Genomic DNA, 15,892 nt, shown 5'->3' on the forward strand with positions numbered 1-15,892 from the left:
TTGGTTAAGGATTTAAACGACGATGCTACGCTGACGCAAGCGTTCGGGCGAGAACCTTAGGCTGCCAGCGCCTTTGCTAGGTGAAGGGCTTCCAAGACTCAAGGGCGTTTAGATTGGTTTTCGGCTCTTGAAACATTACCGCCGTAATACTTACGCCTCATAGTGCATGCTGGTGCCCAAGTTGCATGCAAGCTTTCCGTTCTTAGATACCTTCCTAATATAGACATCGGTGCGCTACCAGTGGGCAAAATGGTAAGCGCTCAGCCAATAATCGTCGTCTGACTCAACGTTCTGCTTATCCGTTAGTACTATTTCTAATTGTCACCAGTCGAAGGTAACTGTGTTTTAGTCTGTGCTCTCATTCATTAAGACGGACATAGTTCTGATTCCGAACGTCACTACTCTAGTACTCCAGGACCCAAGGACGTCAATATGTCACTGTTGGGGGCCCCTGCCACTTTGGATATACCCCCAAGTTCCGACCAGACACAGACAGACTCGCTGGATGAACTCCTTCCTGGATCAGAAACATCTCCTGCGCTAGGGCCTTTTCCACACGAGCCGCCTCCGAATCACCTGCAGAAGGTACAAACGAGCATCCAAAGCCTCCCTCCCGAGCTGCTCGTACATGTTTTCCACTACTTGGTCGTGAAACCCCCACACACTCGCGCCCTCATCCAAGCTACGCATGTCTGCAGGCTCTTTCGCTCCGTCGCACTCGACAGCCCGACGCTCTGGACGAAGGTCACCAGATTGTATGGTACCACCATCCCCGAGGCGCAGGCTTTCCTCGATCGCTCTGCGCATCTCCTGCTTGACATCAACCTTCCAGCATCGTCGCTCAACGACTGGACCGCTTTTTTGCTGTCAAGCGTGCTGCGTCGCCTTCGCTCGCTCGAGATTGGGATCGACAGCTCGTACCATAAGCCTATCTCCCGGCTGTTGGCGAGTCTCGTCGGTCGACCCGCCCCGCACTTGAAAAAGCTGCATTTCCTGGACCAAGGCGAAAGCACTGGCGATAGCGAAAGCGAAAGCGACGACGACAGGATTCCTCGGGCAAAGCAGCTTCCCTACGTCTTCCATATCTTCGACGGAGGCAAGTATCGCTCGGCCACTCCCTCGCTGCGGTCAGTGCGCCTCGCGCCGGTTCTGCTGTCGTGGGATAGCGACATCTTCAAGGACCTCACACACCTCGAGCTCCGAGCAACAGACTGGCGCGTCTACTACCCCGCTCAAGCGCAGCTCCTGGCGATCTTCAGAAGATGCCCCCATTTGCAGACCTTGGCACTCGAGCTCCCCAAAATCTACCATAGCGCTCCCCGACAAGAGCCGGAGCCTGTCGTCCCCCTTCCTCGGCTATCTAGAGTCATCTTTCGGCAGCTCGCACCCTCTCGTATCGCGAACCTGCTCTCCTACCTCGCGCTGCCTCCCACGACACGGTTCACTATCGACATCAAGTTGGAAGACGGCTCCACGCTTTTTCCCGTCTTTCCTGACAATCGCGAGCATCTCCCATCGCTGCAAGACCTGCCCAGTGTCGAAATCACCGTCAAGCTGCTCGAGTTTACGGTGTACTTCAAGCTGTCCTCCTGGGACGCCGGCGGGAACGCGCACCGTGTCGCAACGATCTCCGTCGAAACCGAGGAGCTGGAGTATATCGGGAACGGCATCCCGGCCACGCTGGTGGACTCCGCGCAGCGCCTCACGTACCGCGGGGATTTCCAAGACGAGTTTGGCGAGTTCGGCGACTGGACGCGCGTCTTCCGCGCCGCGACCCGCCTGCGCGTCCTCCGCCTCGTCCGGCCGGGCGGGGATCTCGAGAACATTTGTCAGGACCTCACGCGGCACGTCCCGGACGACGCTGCACCTGGCGGTCCTGCGCGGTTCTGCCCGGAGTTGACGGACCTCGAGCTCGACCTGGTCTCCTTCACGAATGGGAAAAGGGCGTCGATCATATGGCTCTTGACCGACCGCCAGAATGTGGGCCGCCCGTTGAAGAGGGTCGTGTTCAAACGGGTCTCTGGGATATTCAGCGAATTTATCGAGGGATTGCGGGAGTATGGCGCCGAAATCGTCGGACCTCTCCACTACTGGTAGGCATTTTCTCATCCCGTGAGTGATATATGGCAGCTAATGGGGTGATACAGATGCACTTTGTAATCAATTGTCGACTGTTGCATGCATAGATTTTTATGATCATACATTTGTACCCTTCTTCTGCGGCGTCTTGCGGGTCTATTTGGAAATTGCCGCAACCGTGGTCGAGTTGTAGCTCAATGGTAAATCACCGTCAGCACTGTTAACGCGTTCTAGTTGTGAGCTTTAGCTCGAACTTACCCCAGATAGTCGCGCCCCGGGTCGGAGAAGGTGCTGGGGTTCATCAGCCAGGGTGTGACGCCGGGGGGTATGCCGCCACTCACATGTAACCACGGGTTCCCTCGACGCTGAGCTTCTCCTTGAAGTAAGCGAAAAACGCCTTGGAGTACTGCTGATTGACCTCCGGGTTGATGTTGTTCAAGCTCGTCTGCGTAGCATGTCGACGCAGCATATCGACGCGATCAGAGCAATTCTAGCAGGAGGCTAGGAGGGACTGATATGCTCACGATGTAGAGCAGGAACGCGGGGTCGAAGGACCCAGCGAAGGTGAGGTGCTCCTGGTAGAGGTAAGACACCGAGATGTAACTCTCTGGCTTATTCAAGGTTTCTGCCGCGAACTGGGGGAGAGTTTGTGGAATCACGTTGTCTGGGTCTTGATGAGAGCACTTACCTTGGAGAACTCAAGGGAGAAGGCCTTTGGGTCAGCGATAAAGACGTTTGTCTTGAGCTCGAGAGACGGCATGGTGGTAGCGTGTATGTGTGAGTGAGCTCAGGTTGATTCTTGGGTTGATTCCAGGGGCGTTTGACTCTTCCTCTCTCATGGGATGATTGTTATATACTGAAATAAGCCCCGAAAGCGCTACAATATGCACCATACACACACGGCATGGCCAATCGAGGTGTTTTACATGGACGTGTGAATCAGAGAGGCATATCGTCGCCGAATCGACGCCGATGGGCGCCAATGACGAATGTGGGGAAAGGCGCCCAGGAGACGGTACGCGACCTGACGCGACCGGTTTCGCGTGTGAGAGCTTGTCCTCGAACTCCCATCGTCTCCGACACCGGCAAGAGTGTCCTGAAGCTGCAGGCGAGCATGCAGCTGCTTTCAGTCGAGAGAAGCTCTGACACATATCTTCCTCAGGAGGTTGAATACGCCGGGGATCCGTACGCCGCGTCTCAAGACCTGCAATTCTCCGGAGCGCTGCAGCTGGAGACATGGCTGCGCCCGCTGAGAAGCTCGGGCAATTCGACGCCATACACCGATACGCCGGAAGACCGCGTTTAGTCAGGACTGCTCTGCTCTTGTCCTCCGCGCTCCTGCTCTCCACCCTTCTACCCTTGCCATGGAGTCCTGCTCGAGTCCTCGATCTCTCTCGTGAGTCCGTCACATCCTCTGCCGACCCGAGCGAACAGTGGAAGGACGACATTTGGCCTCTTCGCGAGCAAACGCCCTGGGACATCTCCACAGACTTCCATTTCCCCCGCCGCCTCGAATACGATGTGACAGAGGGAACATGGCTCCGGCTGGACGTCCACCCCAAGACTGGCGATATTGTCTTCGATATGCTCGGCGATATATACTGTCTGCCAGCAAGTGCATATACTGGAGCTCAGATAGGAGACTATGAAACGCTGTCGAGGGCAATCCCGGTTCTTCTTGGCGTGCCCCACGATTCCGACCCTCACTTCTCTCCTGACGGCAATACCATCGTGTTCCGTAGCGACGCTGAACTCGGCGTTGAGAACATTTGGATCAAAGAGTGGACGGGATGCCAGGACTCCGACCTCCGGCCCGTCCATGCTACGAGCGCGGAGCTCTCGCACGCACTGCAGCTCCAAACGGAAGAAGAAGACCTCTTGGCGAACGGGGTCAAGGAAACTATTGCGCGCAAGCAGCGCAGGCTGCTTCGCGAGGGGAGACTGAATGGTATGTACCCAGCGCGACTGCGTGTAGCAAACGAACTCTTACACTGTACAGCTCAACGTGTCACCAATGAGACGTACAGATGGGTCTCTGACGCTCGTTTCCACCCCTCCGGCAGCAAAATCGTGGCGACAAAGTGGTACACGTCTTCGCGCAGTCTTGGTGCCGGTGAGGGATGGGAGTACCCAATCCCGGAGGGCAACGCCAAGAGTGAGGCTATCAAGGCTGGCAGCGGCGCGCGACTGGTCGGCCGTACACTGCCTCCTGGTTGGGGTCCTGAGCGATATGGGGACCAGCAAGTCGGCCCCGAACAGTTCGTCTGGAAGGGCAATGACACGCTTATCTACTCGAAGAACGTCGTCGACAACGGAGCCTGGACATACAGCAAAGGTATTGCGAATGACCCGCGTCTTATGGCGATGCTAATGTAGTATTGTCAAGATGTTCATGCGGGTTTCAACGCTATCTTTTCTGTGAACTTAACCTCCAAGCGGACGAGCACACTCGTGGATTCGTTCCCCGGTGGTGCGACGCGGCCCGAACTCTCGCGAGATGGCCGTACATTAGCATTCGTACGCCGTGTGCGAAACAAGGAAGCATTGGTGCTGAAGTGAGTCGTCCGAAGACTCTGGAAACCTTGCTCACCGGTAGCGCAGGGATCTCGAGACTGGCACAATCCGCAACATTTGGTACGGCCTCACGTACGACCTCGCGGTCGTCTCTGCGCCCATGGGGACATATCCGTCCTTTGCGTTCACACCCGCAGACGACGCTATCATTATCTGGGCGGCTGGGCAGATCTACCACGTCCCTCTGGCTACGAACGCGGTTGGCGAGCGCGTTTCCGGCGGCAAGCCCCAAGCCATTCCCTTCATCGCGCATATCGAGAAACGCCTCGCGGAAACTCGTTCGTCCAAGATCAATATCAAGGCGACCGAGTCAGCCGATACTCAACGGGTATATGCATTCCACGAGCTGCGCGTTGATGAGTCTGGCGACCAGGTTGTCTTCCAAGCCGCGGGAGCCACATACGTGCAGAAGGTCGGAGAAGATGCGGAGGTGCAACGCGTTCCTACGCTCCATCCTGATGCGTCATACTACTCCCCATCCTTTGTCCCAGGTGCATCCGATCTCGTCCTTCACGCACGCTGGTCTGATGTCAACTTCACCACGCTCGAGTTGGCGAACATCACGTCCGGAGTCGCATATGAGCTTAGCGGGCTGCCCTTTGGCCGCTACTACTCCCCCATCGTGTGCGCATGCGCGGGGCTCAACCGCCAGATCGCGTTCGTACGGACGGGCGGCGACTATCTCACCGGCGACGTCGTCGCTACCGCCGGCGCTGGTCTCTACATCGGCGAGCTCACGCTGCCGTCCAGATCGGACCTCCAGAGCTCGCCCGTTACGATCAAGAACATCCGCTACGTAGCCACCGAGATTGACACGGACGACCTGCTGCACACGCAGCTCCGCTTCATCGAGAAGAACAAGAAGCTGCTCGTGCAGGAGTCCCGGCGCGCCTTCGTCATCGACCTCGCAGCGGGGCCGAACGAGCTGGGCGACTACCCGCACGAAACTCTGGCGACCGGACGCTCGTCGGACGAGCTCGTGATTCCACCTCCGAGCGCGGGGTCGTCCAAGGGCAAGACGCAGGCGGCGGTAATAGACTTCTATCACGTCTACTACGCCCCGGCTGTGGCGGCGGACGACGCTATTTGGAGCAAGCCTGCGAATGCGACGAAGGGCCTGCTGAAGCTGAGTGTTGACGGTGGTCATTCGATTACCTGGAGCGGCGACGGTTCGAAGCTCTTCTGGTTCTTGGGTACGTGGTCGTCACCTCTCATAGCGACTCATGGCTGACGAGATCCACTATTGCAGGACCCTGGCTCCATCACGTCGACATCTCCAAGCTCGACGCGTGCTCGAAGGCAGCGAAGCGGGACACTAACACCTTCGGGATTGAATGCACGAAGACACTCCCTAAGTTCCAGGAAGTCGTCGTCGAGTACGCGAGCGACGTCCACCGTCTCAAGAAGGAAGCCGCCGCGTTCGCAGCTGAGAAGTACGGCGAGGAGGCCGCCCCCAACGCAAACTTCTTCGTCATCGCGAACGCGACGCTGGTGACAATGGAGACGGGCGACCTCAAATCGGACGTCCTGCGCGACGCGGTGCTCGTGACGCGGAACGGTGAGATCGAGGCGATCGTGGGCGTTCACGATGCCGTCATCCCGTACGGGGCGACGGTGCTCGACGCACAGGGTGGTGAGTGTATTCGTTGCGACTGCGTAGTTGTTCTGCGTATTCACATTGCATGTCAGGATACATCGTACCCGGTTTCATTGACGTGCACGCGCACTGGAACGGCTTCGAGACCATGTACCCTGCGCGGTCGTGGGAGATGGAGACTTTCCTCGCGTACGGCGTTACGACTCTGCATAAGTATGTCTCGCCATGTTACGCTCGAATCCGCCGACTGACCTTTCTACAGCCCCAGCGCGGACACTGTGCTCGCCTTTTCGGAACGTTTCCGCACGGAGCGCGGCCAACTCGTCGGGCCTCGCATTTTCCAGACTGGCACTATCATCTACGGCGCCGGGTCGTCGACCTACCACCAGGACATTGTCGACATGGACGAGGCGAAGTCGGCGCTGTTGAGAATTAAGGTCGAGGGCGGACCGTCCAGCTTCTCGTACAAGAACTATAACTTGCCTTCGCGGTGTGTACACTTATTCTTTAAAAACGCTAAGGTGTAGTTGATTAAACTCTATTCACAGGGCTTCTCGCCAGAGGCTGCTCCTCGCAGCTCGCAACTTGTCAATGTTATGTGTTCCCGAAGGTGTAAGTAAACGTGTCCGCGGTCAAATGACTTTTCCTGATTCTCGGATAGGGCATGAACTACGACTGGGACCAAACATACATCGTGGACGGTATGTCTCAAGGCCCGAGCGTCCGCATGGGCTCCGAATCTAACTTTTGTCTCGTCAGGCATGACTACTATCGAGCACCCGTTGCCTATTCCGGTGCTCTACGACGACATCCTCAACTTGTACGCGTTGAGCGGCACCGGGTCCACGCCTACCCATATCGTGAACTACGGCGGTGTGATGGGCGAGCAGTACATCTGGGCAAATGAAGACATTCCAGGCACTGAGAGGTACGTACAGCATGCAGGAATCATGCTTTTGTTTCGCTCAATCCGTTATGTTCCAGGCTCCGTCGGTTTGCCCGGCACGACATCCTTGAAAGTGTGAGCGAGACTACTTCCCGGCCGTTGGATTGTAAGCAGCTCCCTCGTGACTTTATATTTGTCTCGTGCTGACGCAGTTACAGCGTTCCAAGTGTTCAACACCTCAATATCAACGGCCAAGATGGTCCGCAAGGGTCTCAAAGCGCACATCGGCGCCCATGGAGAGACGCCGCTCGGCGTCAACTACCATGCGGAAATGTTCTTCACGAAGGCTGGTGGCCTGACAAACTACGAGGCGAGTTCAAGTCACCTGTGCACGTCTGCGGACGTCGCTCTAACTACTCCTGTGGCAGGTCCTCCGCGCTGCCACGTCCGACGCGGCAGCTACGCTAGGTATCGACGGCGCGATCGGGTCGCTGACCCCCGGAAAGCTCGCGGACTTCGTCGTATACCCCCCAGGCGTCGATCTGCTCGAGGGCGACATCAGCGGCACGAGGGACATCCGGTTCGTCGCGCGCGGCGGGCGTATCTGGGACGCGTCGACGATGACGGAGATATGGCCCGTGCCTGGGCGGCGCGAGCCGTTGCCTCCAGTGAATGCTGACTGAGGAACGGCTCCACTGCTCTAAAGGAGTACTGGTCGACGCAACTGATGCTGATTTGAAGCCTGCTATGTAAGGCAGCATGCTCATACCTTGTATTATCAACCGGATGCTATCTTGTTTTTGCCCAAGCGAAGTTTCTTGGATTCATCAGGGGGGTGTACAGTGGGAGAGACCAAGACTATGGTGAAACAAGGATGCTCTCGCGTGTCCAGGTGTCCTGGCACGAAGAATTGGGCAAGTGATATCGAACGCCTCAGGAAGCGCCAGCGCCTTGCTGTGGCTGCGACATTCCACGTGGTAAGCTCTACCGGCCGGCGACTGTGTGCACCTTGAACTCCAACCAACTCCACCGTCCAGAGGAGTTTGTCGCCATGGACGTCCACCCGGGACTGCGGATGCCAACCGACCTGAGACGCTGTAGCTGGTGTGGAGAGGCGGAGAAACCGTCGCAAAAGATGAAGAAATGCGCCGCCTGCGAATATGTCATATATTGCAGCAAACTTTGCCAGAGGTCGGCCTGGGATGATCACAAGTACGTGGAGTCCACCTGGGAGTGTTTCGGTTTGAGACTGTTTCTTACGTTCCATTTCTAGGCCGTCGTGTCAGTACATGTCAAAAGCCACGAAAAACATGGACCCTCTGTTCGAAATGGAAGTGCGGCCCTTCGGCTTCGCTAACTCCCTCGCGTTTTCGCGGGCCCTCAACGACTGGATGGAAGCGCACCTATGGGCCCTCCAAACGTGCACCCAAGCGTACATTCTCAAGCTCGGCGGTGTCAAGTTCTGCAAGATTCCGCCGATCTACATGATGAACTTCGACGTCGTTTGCCGCACCACCCCACGCCAAACGCCCGTCGAGCGCAACCCCGCCCTCACGTTCTCCCTCCGGGCACAAGGCGTAATCGACATCGCCGACTGGAACGCCTCGAACCCGGCCAACGCGGAGTACTGGCGCGGTACCGACCCCGAGCGCGAACAGGTCGCCGCGTTCATGGAGCAGCGCTGCGGGAGCGCGTTCGCGTGCGTCATGTGTGCGGTCTTCAAGTGCGACCGTGTCTCGATGAGCAACACCTTGAACTTTCCGATCCTGCACGTGCGGAAACGGCTGCCGCTGGAACAGGCCTCGCTCGATATTCTGGAGGACGTCCTGCTGCTCTGCTGTGGGACGATCAACAAAGGCTTCCCGCTCCGCTGCCTCGAGAGCGGGATCTCGAAGATACCGCTTCCCGGACGGTTCGCGCGGAAAGCGGGGAAGTGGGTGTGGGAGCCGCTCTTTGCGGACTGGGACAAGTACTCGCCGACGAGCAAGGAGTACGAAGGCCTGCACGCTGCGCTCAGTGGGAAGCGGAAGACCCAGCTCTCCCCGAAGCAGCTATTCAGTGCACTGCTCGCGTTGTGAGAACATCACTAAATAGCATCTTTATCGTGAGTACAGCTATTGTTTCGCACGCGTCTCCGCTGCTGACCCTCTCCGTTCCCCTCCAATGTTTGTTTTTACTCTTCAATCCACGGTTTTAGGACCCCAGGAAGGCCAGCGGCATCCCTGTTCGACTTTAAGACATGTATGCACTGTAGCTTGGGACCATGGGAGGGCGACAAGCTCTGAAAGTGGTCCGGATGCTCAAATTGGACGGTGATGTATTGTAGCAAGGAATGCCAGAAGGTTGCGTGGTTAACACGTAGGTTAGTCCATCACGGCCTCGCATTGTCATGCGATGCGTAAACCTGACGTGCATGCAGAATTTCCTGTCTGATCGTATAAGTATCCCAAAAGCTGCTACTGAAATCAATGATCCAAAACTAGATAAACGTGAATAGGATGTTCTCAACGAAGTCAGATCATGCCAGGTGCCGAAGACCTTACTTCTGATTCGGGACATGCCCATGCTACTAGCAGTACCGAAACTCTACCAGTAATCGGACGGCGTTTACCCCCACGTTTTTCGCTTCCTGCGATGTTAAGTAAAAGGTGCGTGTCTGCAATATCTGCAACCTGTGCTATTCCTCACCGCTCGTTGAACACGTCTTCCTTCACAAACCCTCTAATACAGAGCGCGACACTGATAATGAGCGTTGTCCGTCAGTTCCCCCCTGCCGTGCTCCGGAACATATGTCGCATGCTTCTCATTCTCCCTCACGAAGAGGATGGAAATCGTCGGCGACACGTAGGCTCCCGGACTGTCGCTGCCCTCGCTGTGACGGCCCGCCTCTTCCTCGAGCCCACGATGGATGTCTTGTGGTACGCCATCCCCGATATCGCCCTCCTCTTCTTCACACTGGGGAAGGAGGTATATTCTGAGAGGCAAATAGCGGCGCAGGGGCGCTTGGTTGGGGACCATAGACAACTGGCAAGTATTTTCCTCTATGGCATTCTCGACTTCGCTAACCTTCTACGGTTGGGAAAGGATCTTGTTGATGTCCTGCAAGGCTCACCGCTCGAGCGGTTCCTGGCATACGCTCAGCGAGTTCGGATAATCACTTCGGATGCGCACATCGCCACTCGCGCAAAGAACCTCAACGCAGCTCCGGGCGCATACGACACGTTGGCAGCGATCCTGGGGTCTCGCCCGCTCCTGCCGAACGTGGAGAAGATCAACTACACGCGCTCCGAGATCACACCTCTCGAAGTCTTCCGATCGTTCCGCATTCTATTTGGGCCGAAGCTCCGGGTGGTGAGGATCTGCAGCTACCACGGTCCATACGTTGGGCCGAACGCGACGCCAATCACGGACAAGGACGAGGAGGCCTTCGTGCAGATGATGAAGACACTCGCGGACATGAATACCCAGCTGCAAAAGATCTACATGTGGACGAACCCCAACAGCGCGGCAATGATCGCCTCCGTGTCGAAAACCGTATGCGCCTTGTATCATCTTGTATCACTCAAGCTGCCCAGCATGTCCGTGCTGCCGCTCACCCCCGCTGCCTTCATACACCTCGCACGACTGCCGGGCCTGCCAGTGCGCAAGCTAGACTGCGTAGTGGACGGATCGGAGGACTGGGCGGACCATCTTGCTGCACTCGCTCGTTCAAGCGACTCCCAGGGCACGACCTTCCCCGTTCTACACGCGCTGGAGCTCACATCGACTCAGACGCTGGCCCTGCCTATAGACCTCCTCCGTTTTGTTGGCTCCCCGCACCTCACCAAGCTGTGGATCACCGCCAACAAAGCAGTCCCACGCCACGAGATCGATCCTTTGCTTGAGACTGTTGCAGGCCTGCGCGGCGCGAAGGCCATCTCCCAGTTCTACGTGTTCGCACGTCGCGTCATGCCGACCACCGCTCCCGACGCTGCGACATTCTCGACAGGCCGCGCGCCGCGCCCCATCGGCCGGGCGGCACTAGGACCTCTGCTCGCTATGTCCGCCCTGGACGATATTTCGTTGCAGATCCGCTGCCCGTATGATATCGATGACGCGCTCCTGGAGGCGTTCACCGATGCCTGGCCGAGCATATACCGCCTGCAATTGGGTGTCAGCGAGGAAAGCTGGGGCCTGCCGACCGAAGGTGACTTTCCAGACGACGACCGCGACCCTCGAGGAAACGAATGTCTGCGAACCTTTCAGGAAAACCGCCGAATGGAGTACCGGCTCAACGGGAAAAAGGTGGACCGCAGAAACGTGTGGCGCCAGCCCCGCGCGACGCTCTTCGGGCTGCTTGCGTTCGCGCGACGCCGTCCTCACGTCGATGCCCTCCAGTTCGAGCTCACCGCGAACCTTAGCGCCGTCCCGCCCGCGCTTTTGGAAGCCCGCCCGATGCGAGGGCTCCCGATGAAGCGGAAGATCACCACGCTCGACGTGGGCCTGTCTCCCATCGAGGACCCCTATGCAGTCGCTGCGTTGCTGTCCGATTGGGTAGCCGGGATCGAGGAGCTTCACCACAGTTGGGTGGACCTGATGGATCCGGGCGACTTTGGCGCCGACGAGGGTGACGACGACGACGAGATGCCAATGACAACGGATTGGTCGGCCATTGCGCGGGTCTACCATAGGCGGTGGGAGAAGGTGCACCGCCTGATACCATCCTTTGCGGCTGTGCGTTTGCAGGAGCGGCGGTGGAAGCACAAGGTAGTCGCACTGCCAGTGACCAGGCACGCGTAACAGCAGGAAGGCTGAGAGAAAAATACGGACTCTTACAGTGGCTCTTCAGATGGGATGGCCTCCACTTCTACATACCTAGTACTAATTGGATGGCGTACCCAATGGGACCAGTGTCCCCATCTGGAGCAGGCTCGACAATGGCACAAATGCTTAGACATCATCAATGGTGAACATCTATGTGATTGAGTTCCGGGCGACGATGGAGGGTAGTACACATACGGTGCAAGTTGTGCGAAAGAACGAGAGAATGTATTGGGAGCACAGGGCTATCAGAGAAAGTTGGTCTAGTTAGTGTCTGACTAGTCGCATGATGGAACTTCCGCTAACGCACCTCGTTAATAGAGCTTCGATGGAGGAGACCATTCTGCCGATATCACCGACGGTATCTCCACATGATCCAAGTCTGGAAAAAACCGGGTTATAACGACAAGCGTGAGTTGCACATCAAAAAATGCTCACCGGCGGAAGGACGTGAAACGACCTCGACACCAAGTTCCACCACTCTCTCCAGGAAGCCGGCTGGCTGTGTCACTGAAGTGCGTCCGAACACTATCCTCGTTATCGGTACGCCTGCCTCCGCCCGACAAGCCACAAAGTCCAGGATTGATGCTTGCGTCTGCAACGAGATGGGAATCCGGTAAAGCTCGAGGTCGGTCAACTGCGGGCACACCAGCGTAGTGCGCTCACGGGCGCACGACGACAGCGCTGCAAGGGCATCTACCAGTTCTTCCTCCAGCGGATTGACAAGGCGGAGGGTCCGAAGGCGGGCCGCGACCTGGAAAGTGTTGTTCCAGCGGTAGGTCTCGCCGAAGCTCCTCTGGTGCCAGTCCCCTCGGTACGTGAACTGTTCGGCGGTTGCTACCATTGTGGCTTGTATACAAAACCCTATAGAATACAGCGTGTCCGCCCGGACGAAAATTGCCGCAACGTGATGAGCTTCGTTGCAGGTGGTCGACGAGAAGAGGTCAAAACGCGCCCTTGAATAGACCAAATTGACAGTGAGCTCAACACCGGGGAGCGCCCTCAGCATCGGAAGGTGTTCACATCTGTCAGGGAAGATGGCGCAATCACAGAAGCTGGAGCCCTGCAGTCGGTGTGCTAGCCATGTGTCGAGCTCGAATCGTGTGGTCGGAGGAAGCGCAAGGTAAGAGAGCAAGTTCGCAAAGTTGGACGGGGAGTGATGAATCATGATTAGCTTGGATAGCAGGGGCAAGGGGATAATCGACTCCGTCTCCTCCCGGGGACCGTCGTCTTCGATGCGGGTGAGCTCGAGCGTCAGGGTTTCTAGTGTAGGGCATGCCCTGAGAATCCCTAGGAGCTGTATCTGGGTCGGGCTGGGGACACGCCACTTCATGTTTCTCAGCTCGAGATGGGAAAGGCCTCTGAACATTCCGCTGTTGCACGGAACCCAGATCGGTGCGAGACGCAATGATCGCAGGGAGGGAGTAGCAGAGCGATATCCATCGCCATCGAGGATATGGAAGATGTTCAATTCCTGTTTGTCCTTGGGTAGTACCCCACGGGTCAGTTTCGTGTACCCCCTATCGAGCACGTATAGCTTCTGTAGGTGCGGGGCCGGGCGGCCGACGAAATTCGCTATGATTCTGGCAACAGCGGCGGCGTCACAGAGGCCAACATCAATCTCGAATGATCGAAGGCGATCCGTTACACGAGATAGAAGCATAGAGAGACTGTCGTTGAGTCTAGGGGACCAGGATGATGGGGACGGGACAGTGATGTCGAGGAGAGAGAATTTTGAGCGAGCAAGAAAGGCCTCCATCTGGGGTATGGTATGGACTTGGATTCTCGACCAGAGTATTGCATGATCAAGGGCAACCGCGCGAAAGTTTCGGCAGACGTGAGTGACCGCAATGAGGGCGGCGTTCGGAGGAAGAGCTACGTAGGTGAAGATATGCGCCAGCAGCTCGGGAGGAAGGCCCCGTATGCCCTCTTGACCGCCCTGCATAGGCCCTCCACTTGATGTAGAAATGTGCCTATGCCCTTCCGACGCGGCCGAAGTTGGTGCACCACGATCAGAAGCTGGGAGTATGTCCATGGAATAATCAAGTCGACACACGCTCTCGCGGGCCGCAGTAGTGCTGACGATATCAGGGGCACCCGCGGACAAAAGTTATTTGGAGTTCAAATAAGCAGTCCACGCAGTGATTTCGAGTTCACACAAGTAGTCCACACCGTTGTTTCCACTTCGGGACAACCGTTGGGGTTCGGAGTTCCATTTTGGGTGATGACTTCGGGTTCGTACTTCGATTTCGGAACGGGGCTCCGATTCGGCGCCTCTCGGCTCCGAATCAATGCACCTCCTTCAGCTTCGTACTTTCACTCCAACGCCGATATGAAACTTCATATCTGTCTTTGGATTTTCTAGCTCAAGTGTCTCTTCGGAGTAACACTTCAAGCTCAAATATAGTGCTAAAATAGGTATTCCAGTACATTGCAGCCCTGACTCCTGCAGGATCATCGTCTGTTCACCGGCCTCCTGCCTGACCAGTACCGATAGTACCAGCATATCAATATAACCCATTCTAGGGAGCACAAAATGAGCCGGTATTCAGAGCAGGGTCAAGACGTGGGCTGCAACCGATATTGCAACATACTCGAAGATGACAAAGTCGCTATAAACTACAATCTCAGGTCAAGCTTCTCAGAACAAAATTAGGAGCACCGTATTATACGTTACATATACAGACTACACGATGTTTTGAGCTATCTGTAAAGCAGCAATCCAGAGCTCTGCACATGCCTGCATGTTTTCCCTACCGAAGCAGGGGAGGTGTCGAAGATGGGTGTCCAACAGAGCAACCTGCTCAGGCGAGAAAGGGCAGCGAGGATCCGGAACCTCCACATGTGAGAGACCAGAGGGGTTGTCGATCAGGAAGGGATTTGTTCCATCATGCGGGTTGTGCTGGTTATGGTGTGTGCGTATGACTGGACGATCAAGCGCATCCCAGTCGATACCATAGTCAGCATAGTCTACAGCAGGGGAGCCACTGGGCATGGTGTCCAGGCGTTCGGGGAAGATGCCGCGTTGACCATGGTCAGCTAGCCCGTGGATATACATTTGCATGGGGGACATGTGTCGTTCTCCACGCCGTGAAACAGCGTGTTGATTCCATGTCGCGGCCCAGTTTGACGCGTCCGCATTGATAGCCACCAGGAATAGATGTTGTAAAAGCCATATATGCGCATCGTTGTCCACGTCGAGACCATGCAAGGCCTCCAGTAAGCGGAAAAGCTCTTTCCATTTGTTGCCAAAGCCTGCGGTGACGTCTACCCACAGTCGTTCGATGCGAATGTTATGTACACTCCTATTTAGCCAGAGCGAAGCCGATTTAGGGCACATCTGCGTATCAAAACATTTAATGGAACTCACCGGCCCCAGATGTAGGAACCACGTCCTGCACCTCGGATCTCCTCCATCTGTGCTGCAACAAGGACGTTCTCCGAGCCGTGATCACCCCTTACACGACTGGGGTATCCGAACTCAACAGCTATGTCTTCAAATAGCTGGAGGACCGTAGATGCACGATTATTGTTGCTGGCAAGGATTCCCAGAACAAACCGAGAGAAACCATCGACAAACGCATGGATGACGATCTTCCATCGTATGAGCCCTGCAATCGCAACGATAAGCATTGATTTAGGGCTACAATTGAAACCCATGCTTACCATGTTGCCCATCATGATGCCATAGCGAATTAGGTCCTGGAACCGAATATTCACGGCGTTCGATACGGCGCGGTCCAAATGCAGAGATGGACGGTCCGATGACACGAGCATAGGAATTTTCTAGGCGACGCCTTGGGACCCGATGACCAAGCACTAACAGGTATCCATCGATCATACGTCGCCCAAAGGTAGGGAATTGCTCGTGGATGGAAAAGATGACCGCATCGAGATCCGGGTCAGAAATCTGGGACAGGGCACTAGAGACACCAGCACGATAGTGTCTAGTGAGG

The 15,892-nt window shown here is 56.3% G+C and overlaps 7 protein-coding genes across 7 annotated transcripts; 4 read left to right on the forward strand and 3 right to left on the reverse strand.

Moving 5' to 3' along the window:
- Positions 1–432: 432 nt before the first annotated feature.
- Positions 433–2,097, forward strand: TRAVEDRAFT_19416 (uncharacterized protein; the record flags this gene model as incomplete). Its single annotated transcript, XM_008037836.1, has 1 exon — positions 433–2,097. One exon carries the CDS (start codon positions 433–435, stop codon positions 2,095–2,097), a length of 1,665 nt encoding a protein of 554 aa, XP_008036027.1.
- A 138-nt stretch (positions 2,098–2,235) lies between these two features.
- Positions 2,236–2,839, reverse strand: TRAVEDRAFT_36441 (Tautomerase/MIF; the record flags this gene model as incomplete). The annotated part of the gene is made up of 5 exons (XM_008038025.1): positions 2,236–2,272; positions 2,338–2,370; positions 2,421–2,524; positions 2,604–2,714; positions 2,768–2,839. The coding sequence occupies 5 exons, from the start codon at positions 2,837–2,839 to the stop codon at positions 2,236–2,238; spliced, it is 357 nt and encodes a 118-aa protein (XP_008036216.1).
- Positions 2,840–3,157: 318 nt separating this feature from the next.
- On the forward strand, positions 3,158–7,937 carry TRAVEDRAFT_57951 (uncharacterized protein). Its single transcript, XM_008038300.1, has 14 exons — positions 3,158–3,187; positions 3,242–4,027; positions 4,079–4,414; positions 4,466–4,634; positions 4,681–5,846; positions 5,903–6,286; positions 6,343–6,463; positions 6,513–6,740; positions 6,799–6,862; positions 6,912–6,951; positions 7,010–7,178; positions 7,235–7,302; positions 7,355–7,506; positions 7,565–7,937. Exons 2-14 carry the CDS (start codon positions 3,316–3,318, stop codon positions 7,817–7,819), a joined length of 3,864 nt encoding a protein of 1,287 aa, XP_008036491.1. The 5' UTR covers positions 3,158–3,187; positions 3,242–3,315; the 3' UTR covers positions 7,820–7,937.
- Positions 7,938–8,178: 241 nt separating this feature from the next.
- On the forward strand, positions 8,179–9,498 carry TRAVEDRAFT_28311 (uncharacterized protein). Its single transcript, XM_008037959.1, has 3 exons — positions 8,179–8,348; positions 8,410–9,240; positions 9,334–9,498. Exon 2 carries the CDS (start codon positions 8,447–8,449, stop codon positions 9,212–9,214), a length of 768 nt encoding a protein of 255 aa, XP_008036150.1. The 5' UTR covers positions 8,179–8,348; positions 8,410–8,446; the 3' UTR covers positions 9,215–9,240; positions 9,334–9,498.
- A 542-nt stretch (positions 9,499–10,040) lies between these two features.
- Positions 10,041–11,915, forward strand: TRAVEDRAFT_46107 (uncharacterized protein; the record flags this gene model as incomplete). Its single annotated transcript, XM_008038170.1, has 1 exon — positions 10,041–11,915. One exon carries the CDS (start codon positions 10,041–10,043, stop codon positions 11,913–11,915), a length of 1,875 nt encoding a protein of 624 aa, XP_008036361.1.
- A 335-nt stretch (positions 11,916–12,250) lies between these two features.
- TRAVEDRAFT_46108 (uncharacterized protein) lies at positions 12,251–13,695 on the reverse strand (the record flags this gene model as incomplete). Its single annotated transcript, XM_008038171.1, has 2 exons — positions 12,251–12,318; positions 12,375–13,695. The coding sequence occupies 2 exons, from the start codon at positions 13,693–13,695 to the stop codon at positions 12,251–12,253; spliced, it is 1,389 nt and encodes a 462-aa protein (XP_008036362.1).
- Positions 13,696–14,622: 927 nt separating this feature from the next.
- Positions 14,623–15,353, reverse strand: TRAVEDRAFT_120276 (uncharacterized protein; the record flags this gene model as incomplete). The annotated part of the gene is made up of 2 exons (XM_008038820.1): positions 14,623–15,241; positions 15,307–15,353. The coding sequence occupies 2 exons, from the start codon at positions 15,351–15,353 to the stop codon at positions 14,623–14,625; spliced, it is 666 nt and encodes a 221-aa protein (XP_008037011.1).
- Positions 15,354–15,892: the final 539 nt, after the last annotated feature.

The sequence above is a fragment of the Trametes versicolor genome, assembly GCF_000271585.1.
Source record: "Trametes versicolor FP-101664 SS1 unplaced genomic scaffold TRAVEscaffold_4, whole genome shotgun sequence".
Classification (NCBI taxonomy): domain Eukaryota; kingdom Fungi; phylum Basidiomycota; class Agaricomycetes; order Polyporales; family Polyporaceae; genus Trametes; species Trametes versicolor.

Coding starts and splice junctions, on each gene's coding strand:
- TRAVEDRAFT_57951 (XM_008038300.1), top strand. CDS start 3,316: ATGGCTGCGCCCGCTGAGAAGCTCGGGCAATTCGACGCCATACACCGA. Junction 4,635..4,680: donor AAGGAAGCATTGGTGCTGAA/GTGAGTCGTCCG, acceptor CCGGTAGCGCAG/GGATCTCGAGACTGGCACAA. Junction 7,179..7,234: donor GACATTCCAGGCACTGAGAG/GTACGTACAGCA, acceptor GTTATGTTCCAG/GCTCCGTCGGTTTGCCCGGC.
- TRAVEDRAFT_28311 (XM_008037959.1), top strand. CDS start 8,447: ATGGACCCTCTGTTCGAAATGGAAGTGCGGCCCTTCGGCTTCGCTAAC.